General features: G+C 37.9%; 1 protein-coding gene across 9 annotated transcripts in view; it reads right to left on the bottom strand.

Annotated features, from left to right (window-relative positions):
* Positions 1–18,984, bottom strand: part of BBX (BBX high mobility group box domain containing) — a 282,218-nt gene that overhangs the window by 20,529 nt on the left and 242,705 nt on the right. For 8 of the 9 annotated variants that reach the window (XM_027104049.1, XM_027104053.1, XM_027104050.1 and 5 more), the window contains 5 exons: positions 15,672–16,680; positions 14,503–14,641; positions 10,637–10,785; positions 1,452–1,541; positions 32–91 (listed from right to left, as the gene is read on the bottom strand). In XM_027104049.1, coding sequence (XP_026959850.1) covers positions 32–91; positions 1,452–1,541; positions 10,637–10,785; positions 14,503–14,641; positions 15,672–16,680 — 1,447 coding nt within the window. The remainder of the gene's footprint in view (positions 1–31; positions 92–1,451; positions 1,542–10,636; positions 10,786–14,502; positions 14,642–15,671; positions 16,681–18,984) is intronic. The other variant, XM_027104073.1, reaches the window with a different exon arrangement.

Raw genomic sequence — 18,984 nt, 5'->3', positions numbered from 1 at the left:
GAAATGATACAATGAATGTTGCTTCTTTTACCTTCTGTAGGGTGAATGGCATCCAAGAAGAGTTGCTTGTTTGACCATTTATCCCCACTTCCTAAAAAAACAACAACAGAAAAGGAAAGTGAAACTCTACCCCTAGTATAGACATATACACTATAAAAATAAGACAATACACAAAACCACTTCAATAAAAAGCATTATCACACAAATGAAGCAGAATTTTACTTCAACTACTTAAGTCTCAAAACTGCATTTGCCAGCTAAAATAATTAGGCCATATAGGAAATGCATTAAAAGTAAACAAATTTGCCTTTTTAAAAATATGTTGTTGGATAATTTCTATGACTTTAATCAAGATAACCTGAAGATTGGTTAAAAGGTAAGGATAAAAGCTGACATTTTACCTAAAGAGTGATCTCTCTCCACTGGAAGCAGAGAATAAATATTAACATACAAAACAAAACTAAGAGGCTAAAGTGGAGGTGAAAATAAAACCCAAATTAAGCAAAAGGTTACACACAGGAACACAGAGGCACGTATGTCTACACATGGAAGACAGCTGCATTTAAAGCCTCATTCTAGAAACACGAAAGGCTCCACATCTGGCCATGCAAGTAGGATGCAAATGGGCATCAGGCTCATGGCAGTCACGACACTAACATGCAGGAGATGCTAGAGAAAAAGCCTGACTTCCAGGACACGTGGCTATACTGAACCAGATGGGATTTATCTTCTGTGTGAAAGAAGAATAGGAGTCTGACCTGTGAGAAGAGACAAATCTTCAGATGAGCCCTGAAGAGGTTCAAGGGCCTATCCAGATCATAACAAGACAGATGCTCAGAGTAAAGGGAGGGTTGAGTGCGTATATTTCTAGCGCCCTCTGGAAATAACAGTTATGTGACTGAAGGAGGTGGGAAGAGTCTGACAAAGTATATAAATAGAAAAAAAGAAGATAGATAGGTTATGATGTAGGAGTGGAATCCTCCTGGACAAGAATCCTCAAGTGTCAGAGAAAGTATAGCAACTGTGGGACTTTCATACGCATACGAAACTGGTAAGATTTCAGGAGGCAGGAAAACGTGGTCCTGCTATGAAGGCTGCCAAACATGAAAAAAACAAGAATAGTCAAAGAAAATAAGTGGAGAAGAGCTCAAGAAGACTAAATTAGAAAATGCACCAAATACAAATAAAAAGAAGCAATTTCAGGATTCATATGGAACTCTGAAAATAGAGACAAACATGGGATTTCAGTAGGAATCCAAGTGAAGAAGATCTCTCTTTGCAATTAGCTGCAGAATCTAGAAACAATGAATGTGCCTGCGTCAGGAGCGGATGACATTGAAGCAAGCAAAGGGGAGGTAGAGGCAAAGGCGGTGCAGTGAAGCATCATTCAAAGATGAATTCACAATGGACGTGGCCAAGAAATCTTAATGGAGGATGGAAGGCACCAATACCTTTTTCCGGAACATTAGGCTTCTCCTTTTTGTGCTTATATTTGCTGACAATTTTGTGGAATAAGTTCTTTTTCTGAGACTGGAAAGGACCTACAGACAATATTAATATAAATATATTTAAAATTCACAATGTTTCATAAAAAAATACTGTGTTTCTAAACAATTACACCCTCCCCCAGCTTGTGGAATAAGCAAACTGATTCACAAGAAATGTCATCTTGCATCTTTTCTCATCTAACTCGTGCTTAGCGTCCTTCCCTAGACTTACTGAAAAACCAGTGAGATTTTCCTTAGAAATATATTGGACAGAAGTCTCCATTAGGGCTGGGACTCCCTCAGCAGAAACTGCAGATTTAGTGACTAGAGACAGACCACAACCAGTAACAGCAGAGTAGATGCAGTCTGTAATAAAGAAAAGGTTTTACTTTAGATTCCTAAATACCATGAAGGAAAGGATGGCACTGGCATTTCATCTCTCCTAAGAAACTGATTTTCACAAGGACAGCAGTTTGAGGACAACTTTTGGGTTGCCCCGACAGCTTTCTAGCCTATTCTGAGGATATTCTAGGAGGAAAAAAAGTGATTTAAAAATAGAAAAATATTTGCCAAAACTTTTTTTTGGAGGGTGGCGGGGGTAGGGGAGTGGGGAGAAGTCTCAGACTGTATCTTAGTTTTTTCACATAAAGAAAAGAGAATTGGGATTTTTCAGTCACCCATCAGAAAGGCCAGCAACAGCACTGACCTCCAAAAAGCAGGTTGCTTTCTACACTTGACTGATATTCCTATGTGAAACTGACATTTTCCATAACTTCTGTTTCCTCGTGTGTAAATGGGGATAATAACAGTGCCCAAGTCACAGGGCTGAAGGGAGAATTAAAAAATTAGAAGCTCTAGGGCTTCCCTGGTGGCACACTGGTTGAGAGTCCGCCTGCCGACGCAGGGGACACGGGTTCGTGCCCCGGTCCGGGAGGATCCCACATGCCGCGGAGCGGCTGGGCCCGTGAGCCATGGCCGCTGAGTCTGCGCGTCCGGAGCCTGTGCTCCGCAATGGGAGAGGCCACAACAGTGAGAGGCACTTGTACCGCAAAAAAAAAAAAAAAAAAAAATTAGAAGCTCTGTAAGCTGCTCCTGCTGCCAGTGTCTGCATCCACATGCCCTGACTTCCTGCCAGAGGTAAACTATCTGTGCTCCTATCTAAAGTATACAATAAAATGGTTTTTATATTCACAAATATTTGCAGCCACCATCAATTTTAGAACATTTTTACCACCTCAAAAATAAATCCCATATTCTTTAGCTATCACCCCTCCCGACATCTGTATTCTCCCTATCCCAGACTGCCCTGGCTAGAACCTCCACTATAATGTTGGATAGAAATGGTGAGAGCGAACGTCCTTGTCTTTATTCCCTATCTTAGGGGGAAAGCAACAAATCTTTCACCATTAAGCATAATGCTAGTTGTGAGGTTTCTTTTTTTTTTTTTTGGTGTCTTTTATCAGGTTTAATAAGTTCCCTTTTATTTCTGAGTTTGTTGGATGTGAATCATGAAAAGGTATTGAATTTTGTCAAATGCTTTTTCTACATTTTCTATGTCTATTGAGATGATCCTGTGGATTTTTCTTTGTTGTTGTTTTACTGATATGGTAGATTACATCAACTGATTTTTGGATGTTAAACCAACCCTGCATTCCTGGGGTAAAATACCAATTGGTCACGGTATATAATTCTTCTTATATCAATTCACTTTGTTAGTATTTTGTTAAGGATTTCTGTGTCCATATCTGTTAGAGATAGTGGTCTGCAATTTTTCTTTTTTGTGATGTTTGTCTAGTTTTGACATTAGTATAATACTGGCCTCATAGAATGATTTGGGAAGTGTTCCCTCCTCTTCCAATGTTATGGACAAGCTTATGAAAAACTGGTATTAATTCTTTAAGTGTTTGGAAGAATTCAGTGGTGAAGCCATCTGGGTCTGGTACTTTTTCGATTACTAAATTCAATCTTTACACTAGCTATAGGTCTATTCAGATTGTCTACTTCTCCTTAAGTCAGTTTAGGTAGTTTGTGTCCTTCTAGTAATTGTCTGTTTCATGTAGGTTATCTAATTTACCGGCATATAACTTTTCATAGTATTCCTTTATGGTCCTTTCCAGTTTTGTAAGGTTGGTAGTAATGGCCCCTATTTCATTTCTGATTCTAATGATTTGAGTCTTCTTTTTCCCTTGGTCAGTCTAGCTAAACATTTATCAAATTTGTTGTTCTTTTCAAAGAATTAGCTTTTGGTTTTAATGATTTTCTCTATTGTTTTCCTATTCTTTAATTAATTTCATTTCATTAATCTCCTCTCTAATCTTTATTATTTCTTTTCTTCTACTTCCTTTAGGTTTAGTTTGTTCTTCTAACAGTGTCTCAAGACAGGTTATGTTATTGATTTGAGATCTTTCTTCTTCCTTAATATATGCATTTACACCTATAAATTCCCCTCTAAGCAATGCTCTGGCTGTATCCTACAAATTTTAGTATGCTGTGTTTTCATTTTACTCATCTCAAAGTATTTTCATATTTCCCTATTGATTTCTTCTTTGACTTATTGGTTATTTAGAGTGTGTTGCTTAATTTCCACATATTTTTGAGTTTTCTAAATTTTTTCCTGCTGTTCATTTTTAATTTCATTCCGCTGTGGTCAGAAAACATAATTTGAATTATTTCAATCCTTTTAAATTTACTGGTTTGTTAAACGTCCCAGCATACTGTGTATTCTGGAGACTGTTCCATGTCCACCTGAGAAAAATGTATATGATGCTGTTGTTGGGTGGAGCATTCTATATATATCTGTTAGGTCTAGCTGTTGTAGAGTGTTCAAGTCTTCTCCTTCTTTGTTGATATTTGGCCTTCTTGTTCTATCAAAACTATTCTTTTTTCCATATCATTGCTCACCTTCTGATACATTATATACTTTTCTTATTGTTTAGGCTTGTTTATTCCTGGTAGTTCCACTAAAATGTAACCTCCTTGGCAGCAGGGTTCTTTGTTTTCATTCACAGATATATTCTACATGCCTAGAGTGGTGCTTAACACATGACTGATTCTCAACAATACTGTTGCATGCACAAATAAATAAAGCTCTTAAAACACTGATGGCATCAATAAAGAGCTCAAGAAATGACAGTTTTTGCCATTATTACTGATAACATAAAGGTGTACAAGTGTTTTTTGATGACTACACCAAGTCATCCTAAATAACCAATAGCAAATACTTCTGAATTGGGTGGTGGTGATCTGAAATGGAAACAGAAAACATTTCTTATTTGTTTTTTTGGGGAGGTGGGGGGGGGAGTGAACAAAAAGGGAAAGAAAATAAATTTAACAAATACAAAGAAAATATATCATGTATATAATCTACACTAATATTATAGGTATTCCCTATAGTCCATTTGCAATTACTCATATGTATTTTATACAGTCTAGGAAACTGCAGGCCAGTGCACATGAATGACAGACACATGGGTAATCACAGAAAACAGAAGAAGAAGAAAGCATAAAAACAATTCTGAGACTTCTCAGGACCATAAAGATCCTAGTGATTTACCCATAGGAAAATAATTTAATAATAATAAGCTACTGCCTCACAGGGAGAATGATTTCTGTGTTCATCACTGTGTATGAGGACAATGGGATAAGGAAGTGGTTCACAGAAGCAAACTGATTTGATGTATGGAATGGGTTAAGAAAGAAGAATAGAATACATATTTTCAGACCAAACCATACTCAGACAAATCTAAAAAGTATAATTTAAGGACAAAACTAAATATAGAGCTTGCCAATTTTAACATAAAAAAAGAACATCCAGGGTGGTTTAGTACATAGAAGAGCTCCTGTAAACTTCTATTTTTAAACCTCCTTGCTGCTAGCCATCCCCAAACTATAACTATAAAACAAATCTAAGCAAATGACAAGTTCAGATAAAAAAGAAAGTGACAAACTTGAAGGAGTAATAGATAAGATATGATGGTATTCACTGAAAAGCAGTAGTTTTAGAGTCAAGAAGTGAACAATTTGATTCCTGCCTACCAGGAATTTTTCCATAGTTAATTATTCTATTAACATAGAAATATGTCCATGGAGGGAAAAGGTAGGAAGTCAAAAGCAGAGAAAAGAGTTTTAGAAGGAATCATTCAGAAAGCAAAGAACTGGCAACTGTCTTTCACTAAAACACCATCTCATGTTTCCATGCCATCTCATCTCATCTTCCTACCAAATTTCTTTAAAGACTGTATCAGCTTCCACTTCCTTATGACAAAATCACCTGTTGCTGGCATATAAACTAGCTTAGGACTCCACGTACATTTTGGGGCTGGATGACCTGTGTTTTGAAGGTATCAAACTCTTTGGCACCCCAACTTCACAGCTGGGTAGAAAATAGCAGAGACAAACCACAATCTGAGAGGGTAAGAAGGGTGCCATAGAGACATTAACAATAACTTTTCCAAAACATTAACGTTGTTCATGGTTTGCTGAAAAATGGACATGTTTTGGCTGAGAAGTGTAGTGACATAGGAGCCATTTCAGTATTAGCATGGTATGAAAACTTTTCAAGGTCAGCAAGTAAGGTGAATTAAGTGAACCTTGCTCTGGAGAACTATTATAGGAAACAAGTGTTCGGCATAACTAGAATGGTGGTGGCTTAATGTCCAGTTTCTATAGTTTCATGTTTTTAAGCTATAAAAAGGGAAGAAGGTTTATTCTAAGACTAGGCTGTCATTTCTGTAATGAACACATAAGTGATGAATGACCAGTGAAACAACAAATTCCTTTGCAATAATTTATAGCAGAGCTTCCCTGGTGGCCTAGTGGTTAAGAGTCTGCCTGCCAATGCAGAGGACATGGGTTCGAGCTCTGATTCGGGAAGATTCCACATGCCGGGGAGCAACTAAGCCCGTGCGCCACAACTACTGAGCCTGTGCTCTAGAGCCCGTGCTCTGCAGCAAGAGAAGCCACCGCCAATGAGAAGCCCGTGCACCGCAATGAAGAGTAGCTCCTGTTCACTGCAACTAGAGAAAGCCCATGCGCAGCAACAAAGACCCAACACGGTCAAAAATAAATAAATAAAATAAATAAATTTATTAAAAAAAATAATTTATACCAAAGTGCTCCCAGCTGCTTGGCATATGAATCTGTGGACTGGAGTAAGTTCAAGTAAACCAGCCACAATCAAGTTAGGATTCACTGAGGGGAAGGGGCCACCTTAGTGTGCTAGACATACATGCCTTGTTTAAAAAAAAAACTTAGGATTATATTAGGTATACCTTTTATACATGCAAATGTGCTGTCACCATGTTCAAGAAAATGTCTGGTGGCAGTGAAGACTCTCAGTTACATGGCGAAAAACAGAGTTCTGCCCAACCTGGAAGCTATCACTTCCTGATAGGAAAGGATGGCCTGGCTTTCATCACATTTCAGCTCTTGAGCACAGAAAGTATCTTCAGGTTGGCTCAAACCCAAACAGGGGTTCCTGTCCTCAGTCTTTTATTTTGTAAACCTGCTTCTTTTATTCCACTGTGATTTTTAAAAATCTCAAATCCTTAACCATTTGAAATTTCAATCTTGCAGTGTAAGTGTGAATTGGAAAAAAAAATGAGAACGACCAACAGTATGTTTGTTAATGGGCAAAAAACAATGTGAAAAGATAAAGAAATAAGGGAGGAGAAATTAAGTCAAGGGTCAAGCTCAGGCATAATTTAAACACTCTAAATTGAACTCAATTAACTTTTTCTCCATGACCCTACTTTGCTTGAAAATTACTATTTTACAGAGCAGTCCGACTTCTGAAACTTTTGTAAAAAGTGCTTCATACATTAAGAGTAAATACACACTTAAAATAATGTGTCAAAACAAACCTCTTAAGAAGTTACAATTAAATTTAGATTTATAATTCAAAGCTTTCATTTGAATATATATAAGTAACTGCGGGAGAGAAACCAGAAAACACTATAGGAATGGGCTGCTTCAGCTGACCTGCATTGTGAGTTAGATGGATTATAATTTCCTGGATAATTTGTTCTTAGAAGCAAAGGGAAATTCTATTCCTAAATCATCTATATACTAAGCCTACTATAATGTAGTCTGAGTCTCCTTGGAGGAAGGTGACAATTATTTTCATCCCTTTTTATTGTAAAGTTTCTGACAAGACCTATTACCTTATAGACATAAGGGACAGGGCAGAGATAGTGGAGGGGACGATGGAAAAGGGGAAGACTACTTAGAAATACAGATATAAATAAGAAGACCACTGGAAAAACAGAACTGTTAAGCCCAAGCAGGTGCTACGATTTTGAGATATGTAACTATATAAATCATTTTCCTCTAGAAATTACACTTCATAAAAATTCTATACATATAACCTGGAGGAGCTAAAAAAGTACCTAGTATAAGGCAGGGAAAAATTGTAATAAGTGTTGAATAACAAATATAGGAGAAAATAAAATACAGACAAATGGCAAACTGTGGGAGAAAAAAATGGGGTTTCCTATGAATACCCGCTCCTTTACTAAAGAACTAATGATCTCACTCACAATGTTTGCTTTGAACGATTCATTATGTAAAGATGCAAAGGGTCTAGACTCCAAGAAAACAATCTCCTCTATCCTCTAAAGATCAGGCAATTACAGCACAGCTGGTATGATAATTTCATTAATAACTTGTAGGATAGTACACTGGCACTGCTAATGCCAAATTACAATCAGCCACAAATACTATTTCTTTAGTTTGCTAAATAGAGAATATATTATTTAATTTCTGCTTTATTTTAATCACATTTTGCTCCACAAGTCGGAATGCAGAGCAAAATCTAAAGCCTTGACAGACCTCCTACCTATGTAATTATTGATATCCTGTATAAGAACCAGGGACTTTGTGGCTTGAGAGGCATAATGGAAGAGTTAAGGTGATACTGTATAAAGTATAATCCAAAACTCCAAAAAGCTATTTCATAGCAAAAGAAATACTGTTAATCTCAGCTGGGAGAGGAAAAACATATAACAGACAACCAAGACCCAAGAGCAGGTCTCGTGAAAATACATTCTAACTTCAGGGTTTTATAGCTTTACAAAGATAAATCTACTGTTACTATCCCTGAAGGATAATTTGGCCAACTTCAGAGCTCTAAAATGAATGTCTCCAACTGCAAGGAGTGGAGGAAGAGAATATATCCTGTACAGCAATCAGTTAAGTTCCATTTTATTAGCTTGTCAGGTATTTATCAGCAACTTTAAATCCAAGAATTATGGGGCTGATGATACCTGGCATCTTCGGGCTCATGGACTACTTTACCTATTCCTAAATATCTCTAGGGCACAAGGACTGTCATTTCATTTGGCAATCTATTACAGTGCTCAGCTACCTACCTGTCAACAAGCTGCTTTATTTCTTTCCTATGTATCTTGGGAGATCTCAGAACAACCCTATTTTATTTTCCCAGATGAGCAGACTTGGTGATGCAACGTTTCTTTTTTAGTTCTTTATTCACTAGACTTGTTTTTATTAACCACAGCGGAAAGCCAAGCTAATTCTAAAATCACTTTTACATTCTTCCCTGCTTTTAATCATGAAGGGAGAATATTTTCCAACCTTTCAGATTCATCCTGAGATACAGGTCTCCTCAGTTGTTTCAATTCCAGTGTACAATGGGGGTTTTAGGTCTTGAGGGAAAAAGGTTTACGTTTCTTCAGACATAATTTTTCCCTAGATATATATACCTTATATACTTCCCCAAATCCATGAAATTATATATCCTCATTAACATTTATCTTTGATCATTATCCATGATTGTTAGATTTGGGCAAGATTTATGTAAAGATATATGTCATCATCTATCCATCTATCCAACTAAAAATCACACACACAAAAGAATTAATCTGATTTGCCATAAAGCAAGCAGCAGGTAGCCTCTTTTACAGGGTAATTATGAGAAATCTACCAAATCCTGCTCAGAATTCGATCCTGGAAATAACAAAACCTTGGCCACACTAGTTCTTCATCTCTCCATTCACTACCCTTATAGGAGAGCTACCAAAAGAAGTCTTTCACATCTGTATGGAAAACTAGAGGTATATTTGCCCATCAACCTTTAGACCTAAAGTAAAATCAGAAGACGAGTTTCTCACTGGGAGCAATACTGTCATTTAGGGGAGGACAATTCTTCATTGTACTTGAATGTCCTGGGTGGGTTTGGATGTTTAGAACCCCAGCCCCTGCACCACAAATGTAATGGTGGTCCCAGGTGTTGAGACCACTGAAAAGGCACCCCCCACTCTTTAAAACCCCTCTAAGGGGCTTCCCTGGTGGCGCAGTGGTTGAGAGTCCGCCTGCCGACGCAGGGGACACGGGTTCGTGCCCTGGTCTGGGAAGATCCCACATGCCGCGGAGCAGCTGGGCCCGTGAGCCATGGCCGCTGAGCCTGCGCATCCGGAGCCTGTGCTCCGCCACGGGAGAGGCCACAACAGTGAGAGGCCCGTGTACCGCAAAAATAAATAAATAAATAAAACCCCTCTAGGAACTACAGTGTTGCCCCTAATGAGTGCTGAGATCCACCCAAGTCAAACTGATAATTTAAAAAGCTTCCTTGATATACACAGAGGAGAATCTGATATTCTTGAAAACACAGCATTTTTCTAAATTTAACGAAACCAATAAAAATTATATTGCCGGAGTATTACAGGGAGTTTTATTTTCATTTGATTCACACTGCCAGTAAAGAATAGTGTCTCCCTATTAGGTGAATGGAAGGATTTCACTACCCCAGAGTCCAACCTGTTGCAGACAGACAGGGAACAGAAGAATTAGGCTCAGCCAGCAGTTTCTGCTCAAGAGAAGCTCAACATTCCCAATCTGAATTCTGGAGAGCAGGAGGTCGAAGACCATGTATAACACTTTCAAAAGAGCTACACACTTATGGGCAAATGTATAGGCTGAGATGCCAAAGGACAAAGGCTGAAGAGACTTAGGAAGGAAAGAAGAGAGAGAGAAGTAAGGCAGGAACCAAGATAATCTTGGAAAGCAACCTGAAATTCCAACTCGCTGCTTCAACTGTAAACCCAGTTACATTATCTAAAGGGAGCTGCAGACGCTGAGAAGAGGCTTCAGTTAGATTCTGACCACACTGCAGGAAAGTACAGCACACATCTAACCTTTGCTGGTTTTAGTCGGTTCTGAGGACATATTTCCAGTCTTCTTCTTTTTTCTTGGGACAGGTACACATTTCCGGTCAAATGTAACAGGACTATACTGAGGGAGGCTGTTGAATTTCTTTTCAAATTCTTCATCCAGCTTTGCTGAGCTAATAAAAGAGGGGAGGGGATAGAATCAATCAGCACATGATGTAAATATTTAAACAGAAAATGATCTAAGATATATTTAAAGATATTCCATTTGAAAATGGGGTCCCTAAGAATTAGGGCATTATTAATAAATTCTGTGCAAGGACAAAAAACATCTTTTCAGAAGTGCTTGAGATTTACCAACACAATTTTCTTCATAAACTCATACAACAGATTATTACCTTAGAAAAGTAGAAACATTATATAAAAATAGCAGAATATTTTTTAAAGTGGAGAATTTGCTGTTCTTTCCATTGGCGTGGGAATTTTTCATTAAGTTCAATACAAAGCATATTCCATCCAGACAAGTTTCTCATTCTAAAGATTCTCGTGTGTGTGTGTGTGTGTGTGTGTGTGTGTGTGTGTGTGTGTGTATGTATGCAAGCTTACTGACTATGGTATATTGGTAATTTTGTAAGCTTAATTTAAAAAAATTATTGACTAGTACATGATTAAAATATACACACACAAAGAAAATGCAAACAAATATTCTGAATATTAGAAAAAAATTCTGGGCAGTTGACCAGGATGAGGACAAGACACTCAATGAAAAAAGTAAAGCCAATTTTCAAAGAACACAACTGGCAGAGAGGCAACATTGCCTTAATGCAAACCACAAATGACTTCATAAATGCCACCAGCAAGCCACCAGCAAAGTTGGGAAATCCTTGGGTTGCTTTTGACTGTCTGTAAGTCCCCCTCACAGCAATGGCAGTATGCCTGCTGGATCCTAGGCTAGCTGCTGGCTTTCATTTATAGTGAGACTTATTAGCTAAGATGCAACCCAAACAGATGGGAGAAGCTGCAGAACTGCTGTGCTTGGTAGATGGAAAATGGAAAGCGTACTGAGAAGAGAGCAGCTTTGAGTACCAACTTACAAGAAGTTAACGTGTTAGGCTGCTACCTGAGGGATGTCCTTGAGGTGTGTCCACTTAAGACTATTCTCAGTTTTGGAGAAATGTATAGGAATTGGGAGCAGAGATAAGACAGTCAGATGACCATCAGAATGGCCAACTGAAAAAGGCCACTACTAAGTTCTAACAAAGCAGTGAAGGGTGGTGGGTGGGAGTGATGTTCCTCCCTTAATAAAACTGTCTTTTCTCATTTCAGTTAATAAATATTTATACTAATGGAAAATCAGATACTATCTGATACTAATCAGATGCTGTCAGAAAGCTATCTATAAGTCGTAAATTTTTCAGATACTCTGGATAACCAAAAGAAAAATACGAAAATGCAAGCTGTAACTCCTTAGGTCCTTTCTTTTTTCAACTAGAATAATTACCTATGTTTTTCGTGGAGAAGTCTATAAAAGTAGAACTGCCAATACTGAGTGAATTTTCCTTGGCTATAGTTAACTAAACAGGGAGCACACTTTCTGCAATAAAAAGGTTTAAAATGCTCATTTAGAAATCTCAGAGAAGACTGACAGGATCTGGCATTTTTCACTGCTCATGAACTATGTTGACATGTTCCAAACAAAGCAAACCCAGATAGTCTGATTCTGATAGGCCAATTTGTATAGAAGGGAGAAGAGGAAAGATCAGAGTTTTATCACCGATTTAGCCTGCAGAAAACCACACTCCCAGTTAAATACATGTGGCTTCCTTAGAAATGATTAAAACAAAAAAAAATACCCCACATCCCAATCTCTTTTCAGGAACAGATTTTCAAAAGATTGTTTCACTTTTCTTCTTCCTCAAAGAAGACTGGTAAAAATCTCTCTCTCATAGCTTCAGCAGTTTTGAATGGAAGCACCAGAGAACTTTCTGCTGGGGAGCCTTCATGCCTGCTTAATTCCCCTGGCCTTCATATTGTTTGCAACAAGACCTGCTTCCTTCTCAGTTTGCAGACCCACAGGGCACTGGTAGTTCCAGGAGATATAGAGCACTGGTCCTGATGCTCAATTATCACTTTTTAAGAAAATCATGCGAATACTTTTGTATTTGACAATGACAAATGTGAGGATTTTCATGTCATTCTTTAAGCATAATGTCAGCAAAACTAATTTGAACTACTTTGGACTTTTAAAAACGTTAGAAACAAAATATATAAAATTATAAATATATCATCTCGATATATATAATATTGAGGAATCATCATCACAAGAAATAATTTCCACCCTCCCACTGTATGATGAGGGCCTTAAGATTAACCAGACCTTAAAGCACTGTAACGTCCAGTTGAAAAAGTACACTATCCCACAAAAAGAAATGCAAATATTTATGGATAAACCAAGTATAATACTCCCAAATGCATAAAATTTGCATGCCTCTAACATACTTATGAAAAAATATGGAAAATATATTAAAATGTACTTATTTCTAGTCAATGTATTCTTTTCAAATTGGGCTAATGAGAAATCTCAAAGGAATTTTAAAGCAGTACAACTGAATATACAGATGATTTCTTCACCAATATAAAGTACTGAATCTCCTAACAAAATGCTTTCTGTTAAGATTGGTATTAGGAGTCTGTTTTATATAATAAAAAATGAAATAATTCTTTTTTTTTTTTAGAGTTTTATTAATTAATTAATTTATTTTTGCTGTGTTGGGTCTTCGTTTCTGTGCGAGGGCTATCTCTTGTTGTGGCAAGCGGGGGCCACTCTTCATCGCGGTGCGCGGGCCTCTCACTATCGTGGCTTCTCTTGTTGCAGAGCACAGGCTCCAGAAGCGCAGGCTCAGTAGTTGTGGCTCACGGGCCTAGCTGCTCTGCGGCATGTGGGATCCTCCCAGACCAGGGCTCGAACCCATGCCCCCTGCATTAGCAGGGAGATTCTCAACCACTGCGCCACCAGGGAAGCCTTTTTTTTTAAATTTTTATTTATTTTTATTTATTTTTGTGGTACGCCGGCCTCTCACTGTTGTGGCCTCTCCCGTTGCAGAACACAGGCTCCAGACGTGCAGGGTCAGTGGCCATGGCTCACGGGCCCAGCCGCTCCGCGGCATGTGGGATCTTCCCAAACCGGGGCACGAACCCGTGTCCCCTGCATTGGCAGGTGGACTCTCAACCACTGCGCCACCAGGGAAGCCCATAAAAAATGAAATAATTCTTAATGATTTTATCTTGATGTATGCTCTTTCTTGATACTGCATTTTAATACATAATTAATTGCTGAATATTCTCTGTATCAAGAGAATACTTAATCTAATATTTTAATCTCAGAGCATTAGAACATAGCTTACACAAAACAAAGTCAGAGGTAGAAACATAATTTTATCTACATTTTCAGCTGTCATTATTTTATAAACATGTACATAACCTTCAGAAATATTAAATGAAGTACATACAGTATGTAAAATTAGCAAAGTATAAACATACTTATATAATATCCATCATAAATTTCAGATGAGAAATGCATCCTGGAGATGTATTATAAATGTAAAACATATATAATGTAACGCCACTGATACAAGATGGACCTCCGTTCAAACTCAGGCCTAAGTCTAAAATCTACACATTTTGTACTATACTTAAAACATGAATGACACTATCACTCACACAACCATGCTAACAGCAGGAATCATGCGATACACTTGATTTGTGTTCCTTCATGTGCTTACTAAGATGGCAGGAGGTGCTGACTGGATACTCCAAGAACAAGCAGTTAGTGATCTGTTTCCCTTGAAAATACCACCACATTTGGGGTCTGTGCTGTGCTCACAGACACTTACCCAAGGAGAGAGTCTTCCTTTGGCTTTGTCTTCTTGAACTTCTTGCTTCCACTGGTCCCACTCTGGTTAAACGTCCAGCTTTCTTCATTCCAACACCCTTCGTGATCAGAGGAGTTTCCTTTTCCTGAGCTTCGTTTCCCTAAGGAAATTCAAAAGAAAGAGTGTGCTTGGTATATTGGGATGGAAGGGAAATCATCTTAGTTGCTTCACAAGTGATCTCTTGACCCCTTAGGTATCATTTGCATGATGCCATTTGTAACTATTTCAGATTCCTCAGAGTGATTCCTGATGGACCACCTTTAATAACAGAACATGCAAAAAAGTAACTTACAGGCTCTGAGATCCACAGTCTCATCATAACAGGTGCTACATGACTCATGAGACAGACTAACTATCAATACTACTAATTTTTCCATTAGGTAATCAGCCTGAGGTGTGGGAGCACTTTTCTGGTATGCACTATTAATTCTAATTTCCCCAAGACTTACTGGAATGACATCCCTGGAGAACTATCTACTCTCAAGGATCTTCATTCAGGACTTGTTAGACCTATTTTCACACATCTCTATAGTTGGAATTTAGCTTGGCAACAGGTAGTCCCCTAGCCAGATACTATATTTTAAAATAGATGAATTTATATGAAACACTCTATGGAATAAAGGTATATATATTAACTGGTTTCTGGATACTGTTATGTTTTAAAGAGCTCTTCACTTCAACTACAGTTTTGATTACCTAGTGGGGAGGGCCAGATAAGTTATTTGCTTCTAGAGTCTACAGGTCAAAATTCTGCCAAACATATCTGCTTGTTTCAGAAAATTATTTCCATCAATTTTAAAAACCAGACTTAAGAGCTCTACACATGCAATACTGATCCTTCAAAACAAAAAGCCAGCCAACACCAGTAAAAAAAAAGGTTGGAGTAACTCTGAACACTTATATTCTGAGAACCATGTACAAAGTGAATAGAAACTCCCTTTAATGGTGCTAAAAACATATAGGTAAAATGACAAATGTATATATATAATCAATAAACTGTAAAGAATTGTACAAATGTAAAATATTATTTTGATACTATACTGTTCTTTACTGTGGTTCTTCTCAATACGTTTAAAGGAGAAATTCTGCTAGGTTTCCATGTTCTTTTCAGATTTAGGGAAGTCACTTACCTCTGTCAACATTAGCTCGCAGAGAGGTGAGCATACCCTCAGACACCAGGGTTTTATAAAGAGCACCTTTGCAAGACCTCTCGGATTTCCGGGAGCCACAAGTCTCTATTTTTCTGTGACAGTCACTGTCCTCAGGCTTGGCCTGTCCCGATAGGCTGGGTGGTAATGCATCCTCCGTAGGGGTCAATGGTTCTGCTTTTATACCCTCTGGCACCTCACCAGAAATGTTCTTGCTGGCAGAAATACTGATAAAATCTTGAGGTCTTGACTCTTTGGTGGTGTCTGAGGATTTCTCCTTTGACATTTTCTTCTCTCTTGATTTCACTTTCTTCTTTGGTGGCTTGGCATCCAAAATGCTTCCCTTGCCACTTGAGGACGTGCGGACCTTCTTGCGAGGGGTTTCTCCAAGCTTCTCGATGCCCCAGTCTCCCTTTGCAACAGCTTCAATGGTGTACATGACACTCTCGATATCAGATTCCGAGGACTGCCTCTTTTTGCAAGTCTTCTTGGGTGTGGATTTATCATTTCCATGTCGATCCATTTTGTTTTTCTTCTTTTTCTTTTTTAGCTTTTCTGGTTTGCTTAATGCTATGGGATCCTCAATGATCATAATTCCATGAGGATGGCACATGTGATCCTTTCTACTGGGAACATCGCTTATTATGATCTTGCTACTGGCAGAGTAAGAAAAATCAGGGAAGTGACTACACTTTTGATCTTCCTCTAATTCTTCCTTTTTAATTTCTTTGGGAGCTTCCATTTTTATACCCATTATATCATCCATTCGCAGCTCCTCAAAATTTCTTAATTCCTTAGAATCTCTTACATTTTCCTTAGCTGATTTTTCAAATTCTGCTTCTTTCTGTAACCTGGCTTCATCTATTTTCTCCATTTTTATTTCTCTTTCTTCCTTGCCCTTCTCCAATTCTTTGATTCTTCCGCCATCTGATTCTTTTGCTTTTATCAGCTTTGATTCTTCCATTTTCACCCCCTCTGATGCCAGGCACATCTAAACAGTTAAACATGAGAGAACAAACAAAATACATTATTCTATACTTGAAACTAGCTTAAACTTTTAAATTACATCCTTTTAAAAAATAATCAAAACAAACTTCAAACTTTACAAGTCCACTTCTGCCAAAGTAACTTAAATTATTCAAATTAATAAAAGGCTTTGTAATATATTCATTCAACTCTAGAGGAGTATATACTCAAATTCTCACTTTCCAGCTTCTCATGAAGGTTTCCTCTGAAAACAAGATTTGGTAAAAGAAGGATGGGATCTAGAATTGAAAGACCTGAGTTTGAGTCTTAATTTTGCTACTTGCTAACTCTGCACCTAGGATGAGTCATTTCAGTCCTCATTCCTCTGTTGTCTTTGTAAAATAAAACTGATAATAGTTGTCTCAGAGGATCCTGTGAGGTCTAAGTGAGATGATGCACATATGGCAGTACTTAGTAAATCATCCCCAAACTCTATTCAGATATTTACCTTTTCTTTTTCCTTGGGGAAATGAGAGAAATAGCAACAATTTCTATCTACCTGCTTAAAATTAGAAATGATAAGATGATTCACTAAAGAACTACAGAAGGTTTTGGTTAATGAACAAAACATTATAGGTCCACAAATGCCAAAAGATAACCTGAAAGATCACAAAAGCTCTGAAAAAGAAGTGGGGGGTGGTTGTTTTTTTTAAAATCCATTTGATGGCAAACTTGATCTGATCCAAACTTACCTGGCTGCAAATTCTGACCAGAACTTTTATCTGACTTAATGTGACTATTCATTTTTTTGCTATTAAATCTCCATGAATTTGAATATATATTAGGGGAATTAATGGCACACTGTAAGATACACACACTGCATCATTTTCCCTAAAATCTGAAAAATTTTGAGCCCCAAAACACATCTGCGAGCAATTCGGTTAAGTTTTTAAACTCCCCAAATTTCACATATAGGACATTAAAGGAGAAACTCGCCATCTTCCTCTCCAGCAACTATGTACCTTGAAACTGCAATCTAAAAGATATTTTCTAAAAGAGGAAATTACAGCTCATTGTAAAATTCATTTTCACTACCTGGCTTTTCATTCATAAACACTCCCCGTAAGGCTCCCCGGTGCTAGGCTCAGTGGGGGACACTAAAGGTGCAAAGATCAATAAGGTCTGTCCCATGATTCCTGACAGCTTCCACCCCAGCCCCCCAGCCCCTCGGAGGGATTCATCACGAGTCACTACAAGGCTGATGAAGCCAACGGCAGCAGAGGAATTCTTAACCATTACTCATTTTATCTACTCTGCACTGTCAATTTAGAGGAAAAAAGATTATTAGGGCTTGCTGAACCCCCCAAATCAAGTACATGAGTAGGAAACTGATCTGTTTTAAAAGAAAAATCACCATTTTATGGAATGGCAAGTTGTCAGAGATTGTTAACAGCTATAAAATTCATTTTTTAAATGGATAATACATTGAATTAAACATCAGATACTATTTTACCTCATTTTTTCCCTTAGTACTTTCAGTATATCTCAAATCCTTCCGTGAGAATTATGTTATGATTAGTAAGTCTCGCAAGAAGCTGGAGAAGGGGCGGGAGGAGGCAGACAGTGCAAGGTTTTTTAAAAAAATGTACATGACAAGAGTACCCAGCCCTTCAGGATCATTCACAGGGAAGATGTGTAATATCATGAATTCACAACAGAGCTGCCTTTTTCAGGAAATCATGTAAGTTAACTTTTAGACCTCAGCAAGTAGTTATGAAGACTGAGAACTTCCCTTTATTAAACCTAACTAGAAAGAAGATCAAAGCAAAACGTTAAATTAATTCTGAAACACTGGGATACATATCATCTTCCCTGCATGCTTTATTCTCAGGGGAGATTTGCTGTTTTTGTATCAATTTTGGAATAATTTTTATTTTCCTTTCTCAATCATCCTAGTCCTTCATGAATCTAACTATCCCATGTGGGGAGAGAGACTATGCTAGAAGAAGGCTAGAAAGGCATCCTCAAGGTGAATTTTATAGTTTTCAATCACTATCACTCTGGTGGCCTTTAATAAGTCACTTTAGGGACCTTTGCCACACAAGCACTGATTTTGCCAACGGTTTGCATTTGCACAGGTTCATCTTAGCAAACCCAATAACACTTTGCAAACTCTATTCTCAGCTTCAATGTATTTCAAAACAATTCTCCTCATCACCCTTGACAGGATTCTACAGCTAGGAATGAAATGGAACAAATGCAGACATTCTCTCTGGGGACATATTCTGGGAAACAGCATAATATTTCTTGGGAAGGTAATTACCCCGAA

The sequence above is a fragment of the Aethalodelphis obliquidens genome, unplaced genomic scaffold (genome assembly GCF_003676395.1).
Source record: "Aethalodelphis obliquidens isolate GAN/ISIS:26980383/991018 unplaced genomic scaffold, ASM367639v1 scaffold1, whole genome shotgun sequence".
Lineage (NCBI taxonomy): Eukaryota > Metazoa > Chordata > Mammalia > Artiodactyla > Delphinidae > Aethalodelphis > Aethalodelphis obliquidens.
Note: the sequence above shows the minus strand (reverse complement) of the source record. Positions and strands in the feature narration are given on the sequence as shown.